Genomic DNA, 17,195 nt, shown 5'->3' on the forward strand with positions numbered 1-17,195 from the left:
AGGTGACAATTGGAAGACTAACATAACATACGGATACAAGACCTTGAAAGCTGAACCCCTTGCATGGCCGCTCGACACCTCATACTCCGTACAGATTACGTATCTGTACAGATTTTGGATAGAGTACTCCGTACTCCGTATGTATAGAGTATAAAATATGGAGGATGGAGGATGGAGGGATTCTGGATTCTGGAGTAATTCTGGATTCTGGAATACTTATTGTTTTCGACCTGGCGTGACGGTGGCACTGTACGGAGTAAGGAGTACGTCCCTCTAATAGGTGGTCAAGACTCAAGAAGAACTCGCATGGCCAGGGCTAGTCAGGATCCGTAGGTCTTGGAGTATGCGTGCCGTCTAAAGATACCTCAGGTAGAACAGACACTCCGTACTCCGTATGGATAGTCACGACTCATTCTGTCCTTTGGTCAACTGTATTCCCCGGTTCCCATGGACACCTCGGCCGTGTACTCCGTCACCGTGATATTCGGGATAACAACCTCCAGCGGTTGGTGAAAACACGAACATCCTAAACGGCCAGCTTGTCTATACATACCATACAGAGTACTGTGTATAGATACTGTGTACGGAGTATGGAGCAGCTACCCACGTATGTTATATTACTATCACCGCTTAATTCGCTTGAACGCTCGATCAGACTAGACATGCACACTGACACTGAAAGTGGCCCCCCCGTCACCTGTGCACACTGCATAGGCCATTCCTTATAATCGCCGAATTCCAACACGTGCTTGTCCCTTCCTGCCCGGGCCCACGTTCGAGACCTTGCGCAATACGGTTGGCCTCGATCCGAGAACCCCTTGGCCTTGGGAGGAATTCGAGGCCTTGGCATAACAGACATTCTCCTTTCCTTCTTCACCTGTAGAGGACTGTGACTGTGTCTGGGCTAAGGCCCTATCTTGCCTGTTCGGAGCATCCGTGCGCGTGAGCTTGGGTGACTTCCTCACCGGTCCCCCCTGGCTGCTGTCCGAATGAATGAGCCGCGGATTCCCTGGTTCGCTTTCTGCATTGTGCTGTCCCTCACTCTGATCGGCGTCGACGGGTGGACTCAAGTCTGACACAGGTCGTTTTCCTCTATTGGCGGTGCCTGAGCCGACTGCAGATGTAGTTCTTTGAGTCGGGTCGTTCTCTTTCGTGTTATCCTCCTCTATTGCTTCAGGTGTAGTCCGCGCACCTGTTTGCGCAGATTTCTTTAGTACCTCGGTCTTGTCCTCGTCCTCGTCCTCATCCTCGTCCTCCTCGCCCCGCCGCTTGGCCTGTTGGACAGCCCGCATTAGATGCCGAGGTATTGGGGCGTGAATGCTTGCCATAAGCTTTGCCTGGGTCGAGAATGCCTCGTAGTCTTCTTGTATGAGAGCCCCTGCTGCGGCATTCAGCGCCGAGTCGGGGTTGGGCTGAATCAGCAGACAGGATATGGTGACCAAAATATCCTTGAGCGTCAGTTTGGGATCCCAATCTCTTTTCAGCGTCTCTAGACAGACTGCGCCAGTTGTTTCCTCCACGTTCGGGTGGTAAATCCGCGTTTTGAACATGGCCTTGGGTGGGCTCTTGGGATAGTCATGTGGCATCTTCAGATGTAAGCGCCATAGTCCTCGTGAATACGGGGTTCCTTCGGCACCAGTAACGAGCACGACAAGTTGGGTGAGATCATCGGCAAGGATGGAAGCATCGTCGGCTTCTGGAAACATGTAATTTGGAGGGAGACTGGCCTGCAGAGCAGCAAAGTCTTTAGCCAGACGGCGGAAAGAAGAGGCCTGCGAATACTAATTGTCAGAATGCTTTGTTCAAGATGGCCAACTTGGCGCAGGAGGATCTGAGTGCGACAATGTGGCTTCCCATGAAGTCATGGGACGGTGCATGTTGCAACGGTTCAAACTTACCATGGCCTGATTTATTTGCCCTTGTATGGACGTTTACATATGCTTGGGAATTGTGCTGGCACTCTCGTACTCGTGGGTGTGTTTACACCACCCAGACCCCAAGGACGCAATGACCGCGTTGTGGTGGACGCACCCGCGGAACGGAACAACGTTTCTCCGTATCAATTACCCCAATGCTTGATTGAGGCTTCACACCTTGAATGCCAGACAAGAGTGCGGAGTATTGTACGTACACAGTACGGAGTAGGACTGCAAATCTAGAGGGCCTGAGGTACGACATGATCAGCCTTCTCATCGATACGGTAACTACGCGGCCCTCTGGTCTCTAGCCTCGACTCCGCATGTGATATGTAGCATGATTAAACAAGTATCTATACGAGAGCTCCGAGGCGACTTCGACACCGCGCAGACGTCTCATCGGGATCCGTTTCGAGACAGGTGCCTGTGGCATCAAGGGCATCGGCATACTTCACAGATCTCGTACAGATTCTATACGACTGTCCTGTCGATCTCTTTTCCCACCAGTCGCGTGCGGCGTGTTCCTGTTTCCGCCGGGGACGCACCTCGTTCCCGTTGACCATCCTTTCGCCGCGTGAGTGAGCCAACTATGGCAGCAGAATGGACTCAATGGAACAGCCACGGGCCAGGGCTTGAATACAGTTTCGAGCTGACAGTCGAGGGACGCGCTGATGGGGCCGACATATAGAACCTGGCATAGGTGGGATGGAGAGATGGAGAAAGGAAGGCAAGCGTGGCGCAGGCAAAGTTTGAAGTCAGCCGTACGAACAGGCCAATCATGGTGCCACCCGCTGCCGACGGACCGTGGCGCGGTCGGTGTCTCCGTCTGGCTTGGCGGCGGCAAGACCGTGACGATGAGAGCGACATCGTCTCCCCGCTCTCGAGCCGCCAGAATACAGCCAGCTCTGTCATCCTCATCACATCCTCCTCCTACTCCATAGTCCACACACGTCCTTTTGTCGTTTCCATCTCACCCAACTCGCCAACGCCATCCATCCGACTTCCCACTCGTTTGGGGCTGCGTCTCCCCTATCTCGGGCCGTCCTTCTAGCCTTAGAGCCCCCATGTCTGCCGCCTGCACCTGTCGGCGTCCGCGATGGCCATAGCCTAACCAACTGCCTTTCTAGGCTCCTGGGCATGAACAAGATCGATCGGCCACGCCTATGCGAGCGGCACACGCCCATTTCGAGTGATATCCTCCGTCTGCGCAAGGCTCCTCCTCGACCGGACCAACAGCTGAAGTTCAGAGAACTTTGAAGCAGCCTGACAGGCTCTCAAGCGGCTCGGGGCTTCGACAAAAGACCTCCAAAAGTTCCTCCATGACATTGACGGCATGACACAGTCCTACATTGGTATAAACGTACACCTCCTTCCGCAGTTTGCCCCTTCGTAACATTGTTGTCTCAATCATCTTCCTTCGTCTCCCGCCGAGTCTCACTCAGTACCTGCATGTCGCACCCCGCCAGGATCGGACCACTTCGGACTGCAACTGAACCAGCTCGCGCAACTGCAAGATTCTTATGACGCGCTTGGACAGATTGGGCAGTTGGGTCGAGAGTTCAACCCACCATTGATTGACACGCCCCCTTCGTACTTTTGACGCAGCTGTCTTCGCCACTGCTGTCAGGTTCGCCCGCCATGTGGCCGCCAGGCTGGGCCTATGCTCGTCGTCTCCCCTCACGACCCGCACAATCGCCGTCCATCCATAGCGCGGCACGTCGGACGCGTGCCAGCAGACCAAAAGTACGAACGGGCTGCAAGACCTGCAAGGTAAGTTTCTGTCACATACCAACCCTACCCCCGCGTACATCATGTGTCGGATCTGGCCTCGTATGCTAGCCAGATCTATCTGCTGCTGGAGCATAGCTGAAATGGCGCACTTCCTTTTGACTAAAATTCGCCTCCCCAGATACGGCGCATCAAATGCGATGAGGTTAGACCGAGCTGTAAGTTGTCCGGCGGTTGACCAGCTTTGCCTCCTGACTCAAGTGCTCATGTGTTGTTTCAGGCAGGCGATGTACCTCCACCGGACGCAAGTGTGATGGGTACGAGTTTCCACCCAGGTCTGAGGAGGAATCCGCCAGCCCTTCATCAACTTCGCTGTCGCCACTTCCACCAAACTCCATCTCGAAACCCTTTCATGGCACCACCCAAGAACGCCGTATCTTCCACCGGTTCCAATACTGCACCGTCCCCGCTTTGACCGGTGGATCCGAGTCCGGTTTCTGGACGAAGATTGTCCTGAGAGTGGGCCTCGAAGAACCCATCGTCCGCAGCGCCATCATCGCGCTGGGCATGCTACACGAAGACTACCAGGACCGCTGTGGCAAATATTCCCCCGAGGCGATCGAGGACGAGAGCTACCGGTACGCTGTAAGGCTATACGGAGCTACACTCCGTGAGCTGAACCGGCGACTTGACGTACCTTCGCCGACCAACGCTCAGCTCGCCATTATTGCAAGTATATTATTTGCTTGCTTCGAGGTCCTGCGCCGGAATAATATGGCCGCGGTCGTCCACTATCAGATGGGAATGAGAGCATTGATCCGCCAAATGAACCTCCCCCAGGGTGATCAGTCTGCGATGACCCCCTATTCCCCCACCCAACAGCACAAAGCCACCTTTCGAGAGATCCCTCAAAACGAGGTGGACGAAATCCTCCGGGTATTTGCACGATACGATATTCAAGCATGTACCTTCTCCAAGGAGCGCGCAGAGCCCTTGTTGACCCACGTCGACCAGGTGCCGCAGGTGCTGCCAACTAGTCTTAGCTTGAGCCAAGTTCGAAACCATCTGGATAACCTTCTCGTGTCGGTGTACCAGCTGGTCAAGTCCGACTTGGGTATGTACCGATACTGGACAGCAGACTCGGTCCCAATGGCGTGGGACGTCCAACGGCAGGAGGCCATTGGCATCTTTGACGCATGGATGGCTGCATTGGAAGACTTTTTCCGGTCCCAAGGGACAAAACTGTCCGCTGCCGACATCAGAAGTCTATTAGGTCTACGACTTCAAATCAAGACGGCGGTCATCATGCTCAAGACCTGCATAGACTCTGGACCCGAGACCGTTTTCGATGCCTTTCGAGACGACTTTGAGGACATGGTATCCAAGGTCGAACAGATGACTGCGGCACTGAGTATGCCAGAAGCCAACCCTCTGGAAGTCGACCTGGTCCCCTTCACGATGGAACTAGGGATCAATCACCCTCTGTTCTTTGTCGCCTGTAAGTGCCGAGACTGGGGCATCCGACGACGAGCGATAGCCCAATTACGACGCGCTGGCAAGGAGGGTGTCTGGGAGGGGCCCATTATGGCTGTCCTGGCTCGAAGGATCATGCTTTTGGAAGAGGAGGGACTTTCTCGTGGAGAGGTGGTGCCGGAAACGAACCGGTTCCATAATATCAAAAAGAATGTGGACTACGACGATCGAAAAATACTGTTCGAAGCAACAAGAGCGTCGGACATGACGTGCAAGAACTTCTCGGTGCATAGGGAGTCTCTTGGGTTCTGAAGCGCGCTCACCTGCAAGCTGTGTGTGATCAGCACGTGTGGAGGAGAGGGCCTCTTAAGCCTGGGGCTAAGGGGCCCAACAAAGCCCTGCGGCACGACCCGGCCTATGTGCAGGCTTCAGTTTGGGGGGTTCATCACGAGGCGACGACCATTATAGGGAACGACCGGATTATTGGCATGGCGGCGGCGTCTATTGCGGCGAGGGATGGGCATTTCCGAGCGAGCAATTCATTGCGAGGACATAGTGGGATTAAATACTAGTTGTCGTTGTCGTAGAGAGTCGAGACCAATGGTACAGCTACTCGAGCCGAGTTGAGCATCGGAGAATTTCTCAGTGCCGGCGCCATGAAAAGTTGGAAACACACTGGCCTCGGTGGGCGTGGCAGGGCCTGCCCCTGATCCCTGCCAGCTTCGCATCTCCCGTTGGGCGGTGGCATCTGCCGGCCTACCAAGGCCCCTTAGCTTCCCCGCCCGCCGGGCTCTGGGCCCAATGATCAGCTCCCAGCTAGGTGCCAGCCGTGCCTAGGGCGCCCGCGACAGCCCCCATTTGCCCGCTGCCAAAATGCCCTATCCGTAAATGTTGTAGGCGTGTCGCGTCACCCTTGCCCTCAACAGCGTCCTTGCTGGCTGATTTCCCAAAACTCGGTCACTGGCAATCGTCAGTCTTATTTTTGACACCTTGGACACCCAGCACCCAAACTTTCCCCCAGGCTTTCGCACTTCCCATCATCTCAGCCTTTCCCTTTCATGGCGGCGAGGCTAGTCTGCGGGCCCTTGTCTGTCAAGCCTACCTGAAGGTTCCAGCCATCGACTGCCTCACCCCTGCGCTTCGACCCTGTGTAGCAGCCTGCGTCGTTCATGAACCTCGAGGACATCGGCTTTCAGATCGGCCCTACGATCCCCCAGCACGCCCTTGGAGCATCCCTGAGCTATAGTCGGCCCTCCCCAATCACCCAGAGACCGCAGAGTATATCGTCGACGCCTACAGAAAGCCCTTGGGCCTCCCCCTTCACTCTCCCTCCTCTGCCGAGCTTGCGCCGCGACCACGGTCAATCAGTCACTCTCACATCCCCCGAGTATCTTCGCCAGCGGGCAGGGAGTGGAGCGTATTACGCCGCTGCCTGGGGATCTCCATACGCGACTCCCAGTCCTCGAAGATCTCCTCGTCAATTGCGTTCCGACCGGCTTCCTTTCGAAATCGAACCTACCTCTCCTTACCTCTCGAAGCGTCAATCCGCGAAGACTCCATCCATCCGTCTCGTCGAAGGCGTTCCAGACCAGGAACAAACCCAGCTTTCGCGCAGGAAGCGCCTGCGTACGACAAAACGGCTCCGAACCGCACTCTCGGAGAGACCGAACTGGTTGAGCGAGTCTGAGGAGAGCGGCTCCAACACCAGTGCGACTACAACACCAACTCGGGACGTATACCTTGACGCTTGGGGGATCTCTGCCATCGACCCCGCGAGCCGGCCTTCACGGAAGCATCAAGCCAGCGAAAGCCTTGCGACCATAACCCCCGACACGTTCCATGACTCCGGAACTGTCTTAGTGAGGTCTGAAAGTGGACGCCGACAGCTTTCTTCGTCTCAGGAAAGCAGTATGGACGGGCCGGAACGTAACAGCGTCGAGACCGAGGACCGGCCTCTTCCAGCCCTTCCTCGTCGTGTGTCTACATTTGAAGAGGAAGAGAAAGTGCCTGGTAGCCCGAATTCAGCGGTCCGACCCCGACCGGGTTCCATGCAGTCCTATCAGAGACAGAAAAAGAAAGTTGTCTGGAAAGGCAAGACGTGCATTATAGCGTTGCCTCTGACGGACCGGCAAGCCACAGGTCTCCCACCTCTATTGACGGCACAAGAAATCAAGGAGCGGATCCAAGGATGGATTGCTGCCGGGTATCGTGTGGATGGCTTCGAGTCCGGCGGCCTTCCCTCAGGCGCACCCGTCGAGAGCAGTGGCCAGAGCCGGCCTGTCTACCCAGATCCGACGGAGATACAGGCCGAGCGCAAGTCACGTCGTTATCAAGTCCACGTCCCTGACCAAGCAGAATGGGATTCGTGGGTAAACTATCTGAAAGAGGAGAAACTACGAGCGTTGGGTGTGAGTCCAAGCAATTCGGACGCTCCTCCACCGACGAAGTCACCTTTCTTAAACACCTTGAGTCGGGTCTCCTCCGGTTATCCAGGTCTGGCGCACTCACCTCCAATCGCGCCCTCATCTTCCGGAAGCAATCCTGCGAGGCCGGTGGGCCATACCTTTTCCCCTTCTCTGGTTTCGTCGACCGGGATCAGCCCTCAGCCTCCTTCGGTGACGTCGTCCCAGTTTAATGCTCTCCCGATGCCACCGCATGGTTACAAGCAGTCGGTTGCCCTGCCGATTGCTCAGGGGAGAATCATCTCGCCCTTCGAGCCTTCGCTTTCCCAGTCAAGCTCATTTGGTCCCGGGGCTCGGCCGAACATACAGCCCCTGTCGTCGCGTCAGAACAGTTTCTCGCCAAACCATCCCCTACATCTCCCAAATCTTGGGGAAGTCTTATCTCCAATGTCTCAATCACGAGCCATGGACGTGCGCGGCGTTCACGCCAACTTTATCCCCGAATCGGTCCGGCATAATCTCATGCCATCGCAAGGACAAGTGCGTCTCCCTCAGAATCTGAACCAGACCACACCAAGCCCCGGCCTTGGCCCGCGGGTTGACCGCCTAGATCGAAATGGATCCTCTAGACCGCCGATCGAGATTGCACATCCTAAGCCGAAGAGTCATCGTCACAATCTCAGTATGGCGCTTCAAAGGGAGATTGATGAAGCCGAAGCTGCATTGCATTCCAAGGAGGGGGATGCCGATGCCACTGAGGACTTTGATGGGTTCGAAAGGAAGAATTCTACCATAGACGAGTCTTTGCATGAGGAACTTCCTATTCTCCGGCGTCCTGAGACAATCACAGATGAAAGATCCGAGATCGAGACCAATCCGAGCATAGCTGCGACTCCACTGCTCATGGATGACAAAAACCCTTTTGTGAATTGGCAGGCCTTGAGTGACGCTGCCAAAGCCGAGCCCTCTACTGCTCATGAGCGGGATCGTTCACCGAACAAGTTCAATGTGGAGGCGAAGGACTTCGATCCTCGAGCCGGTTTCTCGAGCACGAACTTCTCCTTCGGAGGGGACACCTTCACGCCCTTTGGTCTACCTGTGCAGCCGCCTGCTCCCTCTGTGCCTAAGCCTTCGCCCAAGAGTAGGATTTCGATGTCTCATCTCAATGCGGATGCACCTGCTTTCACTCCTTCATTCATGGCGCAGAAGACCCAGAAAGAAGCACCATTCAAATTCAGCTCTGCAACTTTCAACGTGGAAGCTCCGGAGTTCAATCCTTCCCGACCGCTATACGGGGATTCCCAACGGAGTGTCAGCTACCCTGTTCGAGGGAGCACTAAAAGCCCAGACAGCATATTCGGTACCGTTGTCGTCGATCCAGCATCCAAGGTATCGAGAAGAGCAAGCAAAGCCGTTCCAATCCTCAACCCCACGCCAAAGCATGACCAAGGGGCCGCGACAGATACCGATCCGGAAGAAGATGACGGCCGACCTATGGCGCCTACAGATAGGCAGAAGCGTGTCCGACGCAGCAGCGATGGGGATGGCAATGCTGTCTATGCCGAATCAGCACCGTTCCATCACTCAAGGATCTTGTCGGAGATTGTCGACGATGTCGACGCAAATGGACCTAGGCTAGAAAGTCCAGAAAAAACTACTGATGGCTGGGCCTATATCCCTGCAGAGGAACCAGAACGGCAGCTGGGAAGCAACGGCGAGATAGCTTCGGGCCGAAAGGAAGACGAACTTGCCCCGAGTGATTCAGATTTCACTTTCACAGATCAGCAAGACGCTGCCAAGTTCAACGAAGCTCGTCCTCGAGAGGTCGGCGACAAATCTGAGACTGGAGAGGACCTTCAAGGCGAGGTGGCAGAGGATCTTGGACAAAAGGTGCCGGGCCCAGAGACGTCTACAACCGCTGCAGGTCATGATCGGGGCCCCAAACCAGCCCTGTCGGCGCTTGCCAAACCATTCGAGCTCACATCCCAGTTCTCGAGCCCAGATGCGGCCGCCTCGATCGCCACTCCTCAAAAGCCCCAAGGACTGGAAGCTTCGAAATATGCGGTAAAATCTAGCCCGAAACAAGCCTCCACCGATATTACAGCCACTCTTTCCTCCCCTCCGGCGGATTTGTATCACTATGCGGAACCAGGAACTACCTTGGAGTCCGATGTCGAAGAAGTCGTCGAAGTGTTTGAAGAAAGTACTGGTGAGGACACTGCTCCGTCTCGTCGAGAGCACGAGAGTTCGCCGCAGCAGTCCGAAGCTCGTGACTCCCCGCATCACGTGGAAGAGGATGAATTCGACACCGAGCCTCCACGGCGACGACCGCAAGACGAACCTGTCCCATCATTTGAAGAGATTGACGCGGTTATGAAACAGTTTGAAGTGCACCCCGAATTGGGCATCGAACGGAACGATACTCCGCTTCAATTATCACCACTCATTGATCTACGTCTTGGTCAAAACTTTCGAAGTGACGCTCCGAGTCCCAGTCCCCTGAGGCCTCAAACGGACCAGGGTCCTGAGAGTGAGAAATCATACCATGCGTCATTGGGGCATCAAGTTGGAGTGCATAACCTTAATAGCGGCAGGGATGACGTTAGCGAGTGGGATGACACCTTGCCTGCTGCGGAAGAAGCCAAACTGCAACTTCGTTCCGAGTTTTTTGATGGTCATGTCGCGGACTTGGTCGGCGGCCTACTCGAGAATCGCCTCGGTCCCCTAGAGCGAACCCTACAAGAGATCCGGCAGTCTGTGGCCGTCGTGGCTTCAGAGACCAGGCCCAAGAGCAGCCGCCGCAGCATTTCCCCCGGGCTCAAAAATTCCGATGCCGACGATGAAGACGACCACGACGCTTGGGAAGGGTCCGCGTCCTACCGAACGAAATCTCCCGAGGCGAGAAGAGGGGGCCGCAAGCAAGACAAGATCCGTGCCGCCGTTACTGAAGCACTGGCTACATACCAGGCAGCAGCCTTGTCTCAAAATACAATCGACATGGCCGAGATCAACACCATTTTGCAAGAATTGAGACAAGTTGCTCAGCAAACAGGATCTCAGGATACCCGGGCGGAACTGAAGACGATTGTGGAAGACGTCATCTCCCACCATCCTCGGTTACGGGGTTCGAGAGTTCAGCAAGATCACGAGACCACCGAAATGAAGTACAAGCCGCAGATCGATGGCCTGGAGAGTATGCTCAAGATATCGCAAGAACACGCTGCCGAGGAAGCTCGGCTGCGAAGGCAGGCAGAAGAGGAAATCAACGAGCTGAAATTGCACCTTCGTATTGCCGAAGAGGAAGCCGCGCAGTACCGCGAGTCATCGGAAGAGGCGCAACATTCATTGCGAGCTTTTGTCGAAGAGAAGGAATCATACAAAACCCTGGAGCAGGACAATGATGCTCTCAGTCTCAAAAACGCTGCTCTAGAGACCACCCTGGAGGAATATCGGGTTTCAAGTGATCAGTGGCGGGAAGACATCCGCTCGGAGCGTGAGAAGAATAAAGAGCTCCGGGAGACGCTGCGTTACCTGCGGCAACAACTGGAGGATCAGTCACACTCTCGACAAGACCTGCGAACGAAGCTGGAACGCGTGCAGGCCCACATGACCCAGGTGGTGCATGATCTGCATGCAGAGCAAGCAGATTGGCGCGAAAGGGAGCACAGCCTGCTGAATCGGCTGGCTGTCGTTCAAAACGAACTCGACTACGAGCGGAGACACCGCGAAAAGGCGGAACTCGATCTCGCTGCCTTGGACAAGGACCACCGAGCCAACCTACACTTCAAGACCGCTCTAGAGCAATCCCAACTGGAGGTTTCGAGGTTGAATCAATTGACCCTATCTCTCCAAGAAGAGAACAGAGCGCTCGACACCAAAGCGTTTAATCTCGACCGAGAACTGGCACACGTCGTCAACAGCAAAGACGCAGAATTGGCGACGTCCACCACCAAACTCCAGGCCGAGCTTGACAGTACCAAATTGCAGCTGCAGAGCATCCGAACCGATTCCGAGGCTCAGATCTTGCGGCTGCAAAGCCGGCTTGACCATGCCGAATTGGACATTGAAGATCAAAAGGCCAAGCATGACGCCTTGATGAGTGAAACCATCGACGCACACAAAGAGGCACTCCGAGAAGCCAACGAGAAGCGGGAGCGTGCGCTAGAAGACCAGCATCAGACCCACGAGAAGAAACTCAACGACCTCCGCGACCGTCACACGAGGGAGCTGCATAATTCGTTCGACAACAGAACCCGGCTTGAACACCATTTCAATGAGACGTTGAGTTTGAGCAACGATAAAGTGAAGCATCTGGAAAGCAAGGTCGCCGATCTCGAGGAACGACTAGAAATTACCAAGTCGGCGGCCCGGGCGGCCGTGGAAGCGGCAGCAGCCAAGGGGGTCAACGTTCCCACTCCCGCACCCTCTGTCGTTGCATCGCCACCTCAACGTGCCTCCAGCGCCTCGATCTCTTTGGTCAGGGGGTCCGATGTTCCGGAGAAAATCTCGCCGCAGGCTCTGCGAGAGTCGATTATGGTTCTCCAAGATCAACTGCAGAACCGGGAGCAAAAGATTGAGAAATTGGAATCCGAGCTTGCCGCGGTCGACACCGACGCGCCCGGTAAGCTCAAGGAACGTGACACGGAGATCACTTGGCTCCGCGAGCTACTCAACGTGCGGATCGACGACCTCGAAGACATCATCAACCTTGCGTCGCAGCCGGACTTTGACCGGGACAGCGTCAAAGATGCGGCGATCAGACTCAAGGCGAATCTGCAAATGGAGCAACAACTCAAGGAACGTACGGCGTCCGGGTCGACAAGTTCGTTCCCATCCCTCTCCGCGTTGTCAAGCTATGCTCAATCACCACGGGCGCTTCCAATGGCTGCAGCTGCCGCGTGGGGTAACTGGCGAAGAGCCAGAGACACTTCGATGGGGGCGTTGTCAGACCTGGCATCCACCATTGGCAGCCAAACTCAGACCCCGTCAAAGTCGACGCTCGGAAGTCCGGCCAGTTTTCTTTCAGGCATTATCACCCCCCCAAGCACGAGCCACCGGGCCGTTAGTGCTGCTGGAGGCGGCGGGACTGGTCCGTTGAACTCGAACGAGTTATCGATCCCCCCGCCGAGCATGAGACCTCTGGCGGCGGTGGCGGCGGCGGCACAAGCACGAAAGGGAAGTGGGGAATCGCCGCGACCGTTAAGAGCGTGGAACTCACAACCCAGGTCTCTGTCGAGCAGACAACAAGACAAGAGACGGGAGAGTAATGAGGCACAAGAGAAGAGGCGCCTCAGTCCTGAAGCTCAGTTTCAGCCTGGGCCTGGGCCTGGGCCTACATCACCGCGTACACCGACACCGGGGCTTGAAAAATCCGGTCGACCGAACCCGAACTCGAACCTGAACCTTGATCTCACAGAAGACGTGGACGACGACGCGTCTCTGCTGGATAGCACGATGACGGGATCGGGGCATCTCGAAGATGCGGAGCCGGAGCCAGAGCGAGAGCCAGAGCCAGAGCCAGAGTCAGTACCGGAGCCGGAGCCGATCACCCAATAACCATAAGATCATGATGACTGCCAGTCATTGGTTCAATCAAGCAAAGGGCAATAATCATAGATCATGGAGTGGCTCGTTCGCTTTCTTAAATGCGAAGAGCGAGCGAGCCAAGAGAAGAGAGAGGAAGGAAGGAGAAGGATACATTTCTACATGGCGTGCCAACATAATTGTTGTTGTTGCTTGATTTCCATGTTTATTGTTGGCACTTTGGCAGGCGCAGTGGTTGTGGTTGTGTTTATGTTACTGAGGGCTTAGGCCTTGCATGGGCTTGCATTTATTTGTCTGTCTTGTCACATAATACCCCCCCTCCTGTTCCTGTTCCCTCCTGCTTAGGACGACCATTGTCTATTGTCTATGTCTATTGTCTCTCTTCGGCTGTCTGTTGTTATTGAGCTTAGCTGTCCCTGTCCTTTTTTTTTCTTGTTCTTTTCTTTTTCTTTTCATGTTCTTTTTTGGTATATATGGGCTCTTTGCTCTATGTGGGCTCTTTGATTGATTCATAGCCGAGGCTCTACTCCGTACATTACTACATAGGCGTGATTAGCTAGGTAGCTATGGCTATGGCTATGGCTATGGCTATGGCTATGGCTATGGCTAGTCTACTCTATTCTAGTTCTTGTCATGTTTTGTTAGCCTAACGATCTTCTTCTGTTCTTTGTCTTCTACTGCCTCGGTCTTTGTCTTCTTCTTCTGCCTCTTTTCTTGGTGAGACTGAGACTACGTTGCTCTGGAGTGTAGCCTCTGAGACCTCCGAGTAAGACCTCTGAGTGAGTGATGGAAGGTCAAGGCCAACGGCCAAGCGAACTAAGGTCCCTAAGTTTAGATCTAGATCTATGTCTGATGCTAGAAACAGATAGCTCGTCTAGAGAAGCTGTGCATGCATCTTTAAGGACGACTAACTCTATCGTCGAGTCGAGTTCAATTCAGTTCAGTCCAGTCAGGCCAGTCCAGTCAGGTCAGTCCAGTCAGGTCAGTCCAGTCAGGTCAGTCCAGTCAGGTCAGTCCAATTCAATTCAGTTCAGTTCAGTTCAGTTCAGTTCAGTTCAGTTCAAGATTTATTTCGCCATCTTCCTTCCTTCCTTTGCTCCTCCCGAGTGTAATTGTTAATGTCACATGAGGTATTTAATATTTATATTGATTTGATTCCAATGACCACGACCACAACCAACTCCTCCCACCCTCTTGATTCCCAAGACGAGACGTGAGGTTGAGAGAATGAGTACATATCTATAGGCCACGCTTTGTCTTCAAAACATATCATAACCCGAAAGACTTCCTGGAAACTCCAGCGTCTGGCCTGGCGACATGGCGCCCAGCTGGCCGGCCGAACCGTCGGCGGACAGATAGGGGCTGGGGAAGTGGTGCAAGGGAGAGGGCAAGGGCAGGGTATGTGGGTGGACGAAGAAAGGGTGGGTGGACATGGGCAGAGTGGCGGTCGCGGTCGCGGAAAGATGGTCGTGGTCGAGTTTATCTCCTTCTCCTCCCGCCCCTCCCCCTCCTCCTCCTATCCCTACACCCATGCCGCTACTCGGGTATGAGGAGGACGAGGGGTCGAGGGTGCCGGTGTTGGCTTGTGTTGCGGTTGGGCCTGGAGCGTCGTAATCGTGGTCGCGTGGAAAGTCCTCGGTCATCATCTCCTCGATCATGCGGATGATTTCGCGATTCAGTACCAGAGACTTGACGCGAGGCAGTTTGGCGCGAAGCTCGCGGGCGGCCTCGTCGCTGATGCGTTTGATGGCGCGTTCGCTTTCGCCGTAGGTGGTTCGCGTCCGTGTCGTAGTGTGGATATTGTTATTATGGATATTGTCCAATGTATGGATGTTGTTGTGGTTGTGCATGTTACTATGGATGTTCATGTTCATATTCGGAAGGGGAGGGTTCGTCGGCGTCGGCGACACACTTTCGGCCAGCGGGATCTCGGTGGCCAGAAGCTCGAAAATGTCGGACAGATCTTTGGTGTTCTCCCATCGCTCGGTGATGATGGCCAGGTTGTTGGAACAGGCGCGGATGGCCTCGATCACGTTTTTCGAGTTGTACGACTCGGTGCGGAATTTGGGCGGCGTTGCCCACAGACAGTAGAGGATGATGGTCCCGATGGAGAACTGGCTGATCAACCCGAGCATGGGATGAGGAATGGTCCCGTAGCCCTGATACTTGCGAAAGATCAAGATGGACTGAGTGCTCGCCTGGACGGACCAGTCGCCGGCGGGGCCTCGCACGTTGGATTTGGTCGGGATGTGCAGGTATAACAGGCAATGGTTGTAGACGATCAGGATCCAGCGTTCGTGCATCGGCGTCTTGGTGTCGGAGTCGGAAAAGTGCGACAGCTGCGATCTCCAGTGGTCCAGCTTGGCCAGGATGTACGAGCGCCAGTCGGACAGGGAGTCGAAGTTCATGGCAAAGTCGGCCCTCATGGTGACGTTGAGGATTTCCGACTGGATCTGGAAACAGCGTTCTCGATGCAACGCCGACGACACGGACGTTTTGGCACTGGATCCCTGGGACACGAAGGAGCCGTCGAGCAGGGCCGAGTCGTCTATGTTTTCAAAGAGCTGCCCTCCGGTCACTGGTCAGCCTTGCCTTTCCTTTTCTTTTCTGCCTCCAAAGGAAAACGGTTGGACTGGATGGGGAAGGGGAAGCGGAAGGATGGAGAAGTTGAGATCAAGTGGAAGTGCTTTTCCCCAACGTCAAGTGCAGCAACCCACGTACAGGAACGGTGATGTTGTCGTCGGCGATGGAGAAGGGCAGACGCAAAACACCACAAGCCAGTCTATCCAAACTGTAGGCGGCCCAGAATGCTCGTCGGCGCATTTGGATCTCCAGGCGGCTGGCGGCATCGACCGGCTCGGGTTCGGCTTCGACCAGATGGAATCGAGCCACGATGCAATACCGCACGGCCGACGAGATCATGAGCGAGATCTGCTCGGTCGAGGGCGAAAAGAGCGCATGGATGGACATCATCAGATACGCTTGAACATGGAGCAACCGGTTGGGTTGTCGCAACACCGCGGGTAAATAGTTGTTGACGGCTTGCTCGTAGAAACTCTACGACACGAGTCACCAGTCAGCTGACTGTGCACTTCCCGATCAATGCTGAATGGGAACGGAAAGGGTGTAACTTGCTTGCGACGTGTAGGACATGCTCAGCGGGTTCTTGGGATCAAGCAGCAGACTGCAGGCGAAGAGCTTTGCTGACATATTAGCACTTGACACATTTCCAGGGGGTGCGACCGGATCTGGGGTTGGGGTAGGGTCCAAGCTACAGTACCATGTTCACAAAGAAGCCCTGCCATAGATCTCGCTCTCGCTCCGGTCGGTCTCGGTCAGATGATCTCTTCTTCCAACAGGCATGCCACGACTCGAACGTGGCTCGCAACAGGAAGGGCCAGCGTCGGTTGGCGTTGTCAAAGTAGACGTTGATGAGATGGTGCTCGACTTGGGCCGGAATGGCATCCGGCCAGATGGCCAGCTGAGTCAGGTAATGCTCGAGAGCACCCGAGCGCGGCTCCTGACTGTGATGGGGATGCTGTGCAGCAACCGGAAGACTGGCCATGATACCAAGGATATTGCTGTCACGCCTCGTCCTCGTGAGCCGCTGGGACGGATACGGATGATCTATCGGGCCCGGGCCTGTCTGAGATGGAAATGGAAATGAAAATGGGTACGAAGACGGCGAGCCAGATGCTCCAGAGGCAGATGCAGATGCAGATGCATGGGTGCTGTGGGATTGGTGGGTTTGAGCCGGCGACACGCTGTTGTCGTAGATGGTGTCGATGATCTGGGTTTGGGTCTGGCTTCCGTCGTGACTCGGTTCTTGTTCTTGGTGAGGCCGCCGGTCATGCTCGACGGGCGCATGGTTGGGGTTGGTGTCTGGTCTTTGACGTTCGAGCTGGGCCAGTCGTTGCTCTAACGACTGTACATAGCTGTGGCGTACATGTCGGTCAGCGGTGGCTCCAGTGAGGATGGGAATGGGGAGGGGAAGGGGGGAATGGGGAGCAGGTGCCTGAGTACTGACTCTACCTTGTATCGTGCCCGCGTCAACGTTGGCTCGGTAGGTGAGCATTCTACACCGGGGGAGCATCAATCAGCGTCTTCGACCTCGACGACGATGCAGGGCGGG

The 17,195-nt window shown here is 55.1% G+C and overlaps 4 protein-coding genes across 4 annotated transcripts; 2 read left to right on the plus strand and 2 right to left on the minus strand.

Annotated features, from left to right (window-relative positions):
* Window positions 1-722: 722 nt before the first annotated feature.
* On the minus strand, window positions 723-1,706 carry A1O3_09823 (uncharacterized protein; the record flags this gene model as incomplete). Its single annotated transcript, XM_007739916.1, has 1 exon — window positions 723-1,706. The coding sequence occupies one exon, from the start codon at window positions 1,704-1,706 to the stop codon at window positions 723-725; it is 984 nt and encodes a 327-aa protein (XP_007738106.1).
* A 1,848-nt stretch (window positions 1,707-3,554) lies between these two features.
* On the plus strand, window positions 3,555-5,429 carry A1O3_09824 (uncharacterized protein; the record flags this gene model as incomplete). The annotated part of the gene is made up of 3 exons (XM_007739917.1): window positions 3,555-3,686; window positions 3,826-3,862; window positions 3,925-5,429. The coding sequence occupies 3 exons, from the start codon at window positions 3,555-3,557 to the stop codon at window positions 5,427-5,429; spliced, it is 1,674 nt and encodes a 557-aa protein (XP_007738107.1).
* A 1,598-nt stretch (window positions 5,430-7,027) lies between these two features.
* On the plus strand, window positions 7,028-13,075 carry A1O3_09825 (uncharacterized protein; the record flags this gene model as incomplete). The annotated part of the gene is made up of 1 exon (XM_007739918.1): window positions 7,028-13,075. The coding sequence occupies one exon, from the start codon at window positions 7,028-7,030 to the stop codon at window positions 13,073-13,075; it is 6,048 nt and encodes a 2,015-aa protein (XP_007738108.1).
* Window positions 13,076-14,322: 1,247 nt separating this feature from the next.
* Window positions 14,323-16,628, minus strand: A1O3_09826 (uncharacterized protein; the record flags this gene model as incomplete). The annotated part of the gene is made up of 3 exons (XM_007739919.1): window positions 14,323-15,627; window positions 15,785-16,120; window positions 16,344-16,628. 3 exons carry the CDS (start codon window positions 16,626-16,628, stop codon window positions 14,323-14,325), a joined length of 1,926 nt encoding a protein of 641 aa, XP_007738109.1.
* Window positions 16,629-17,195: the final 567 nt, after the last annotated feature.

This window comes from Capronia epimyces (genome assembly GCF_000585565.1).
Source record: "Capronia epimyces CBS 606.96 chromosome Unknown aczIQ-supercont1.10, whole genome shotgun sequence".
NCBI lineage: Eukaryota > Fungi > Ascomycota > Eurotiomycetes > Chaetothyriales > Herpotrichiellaceae > Capronia > Capronia epimyces.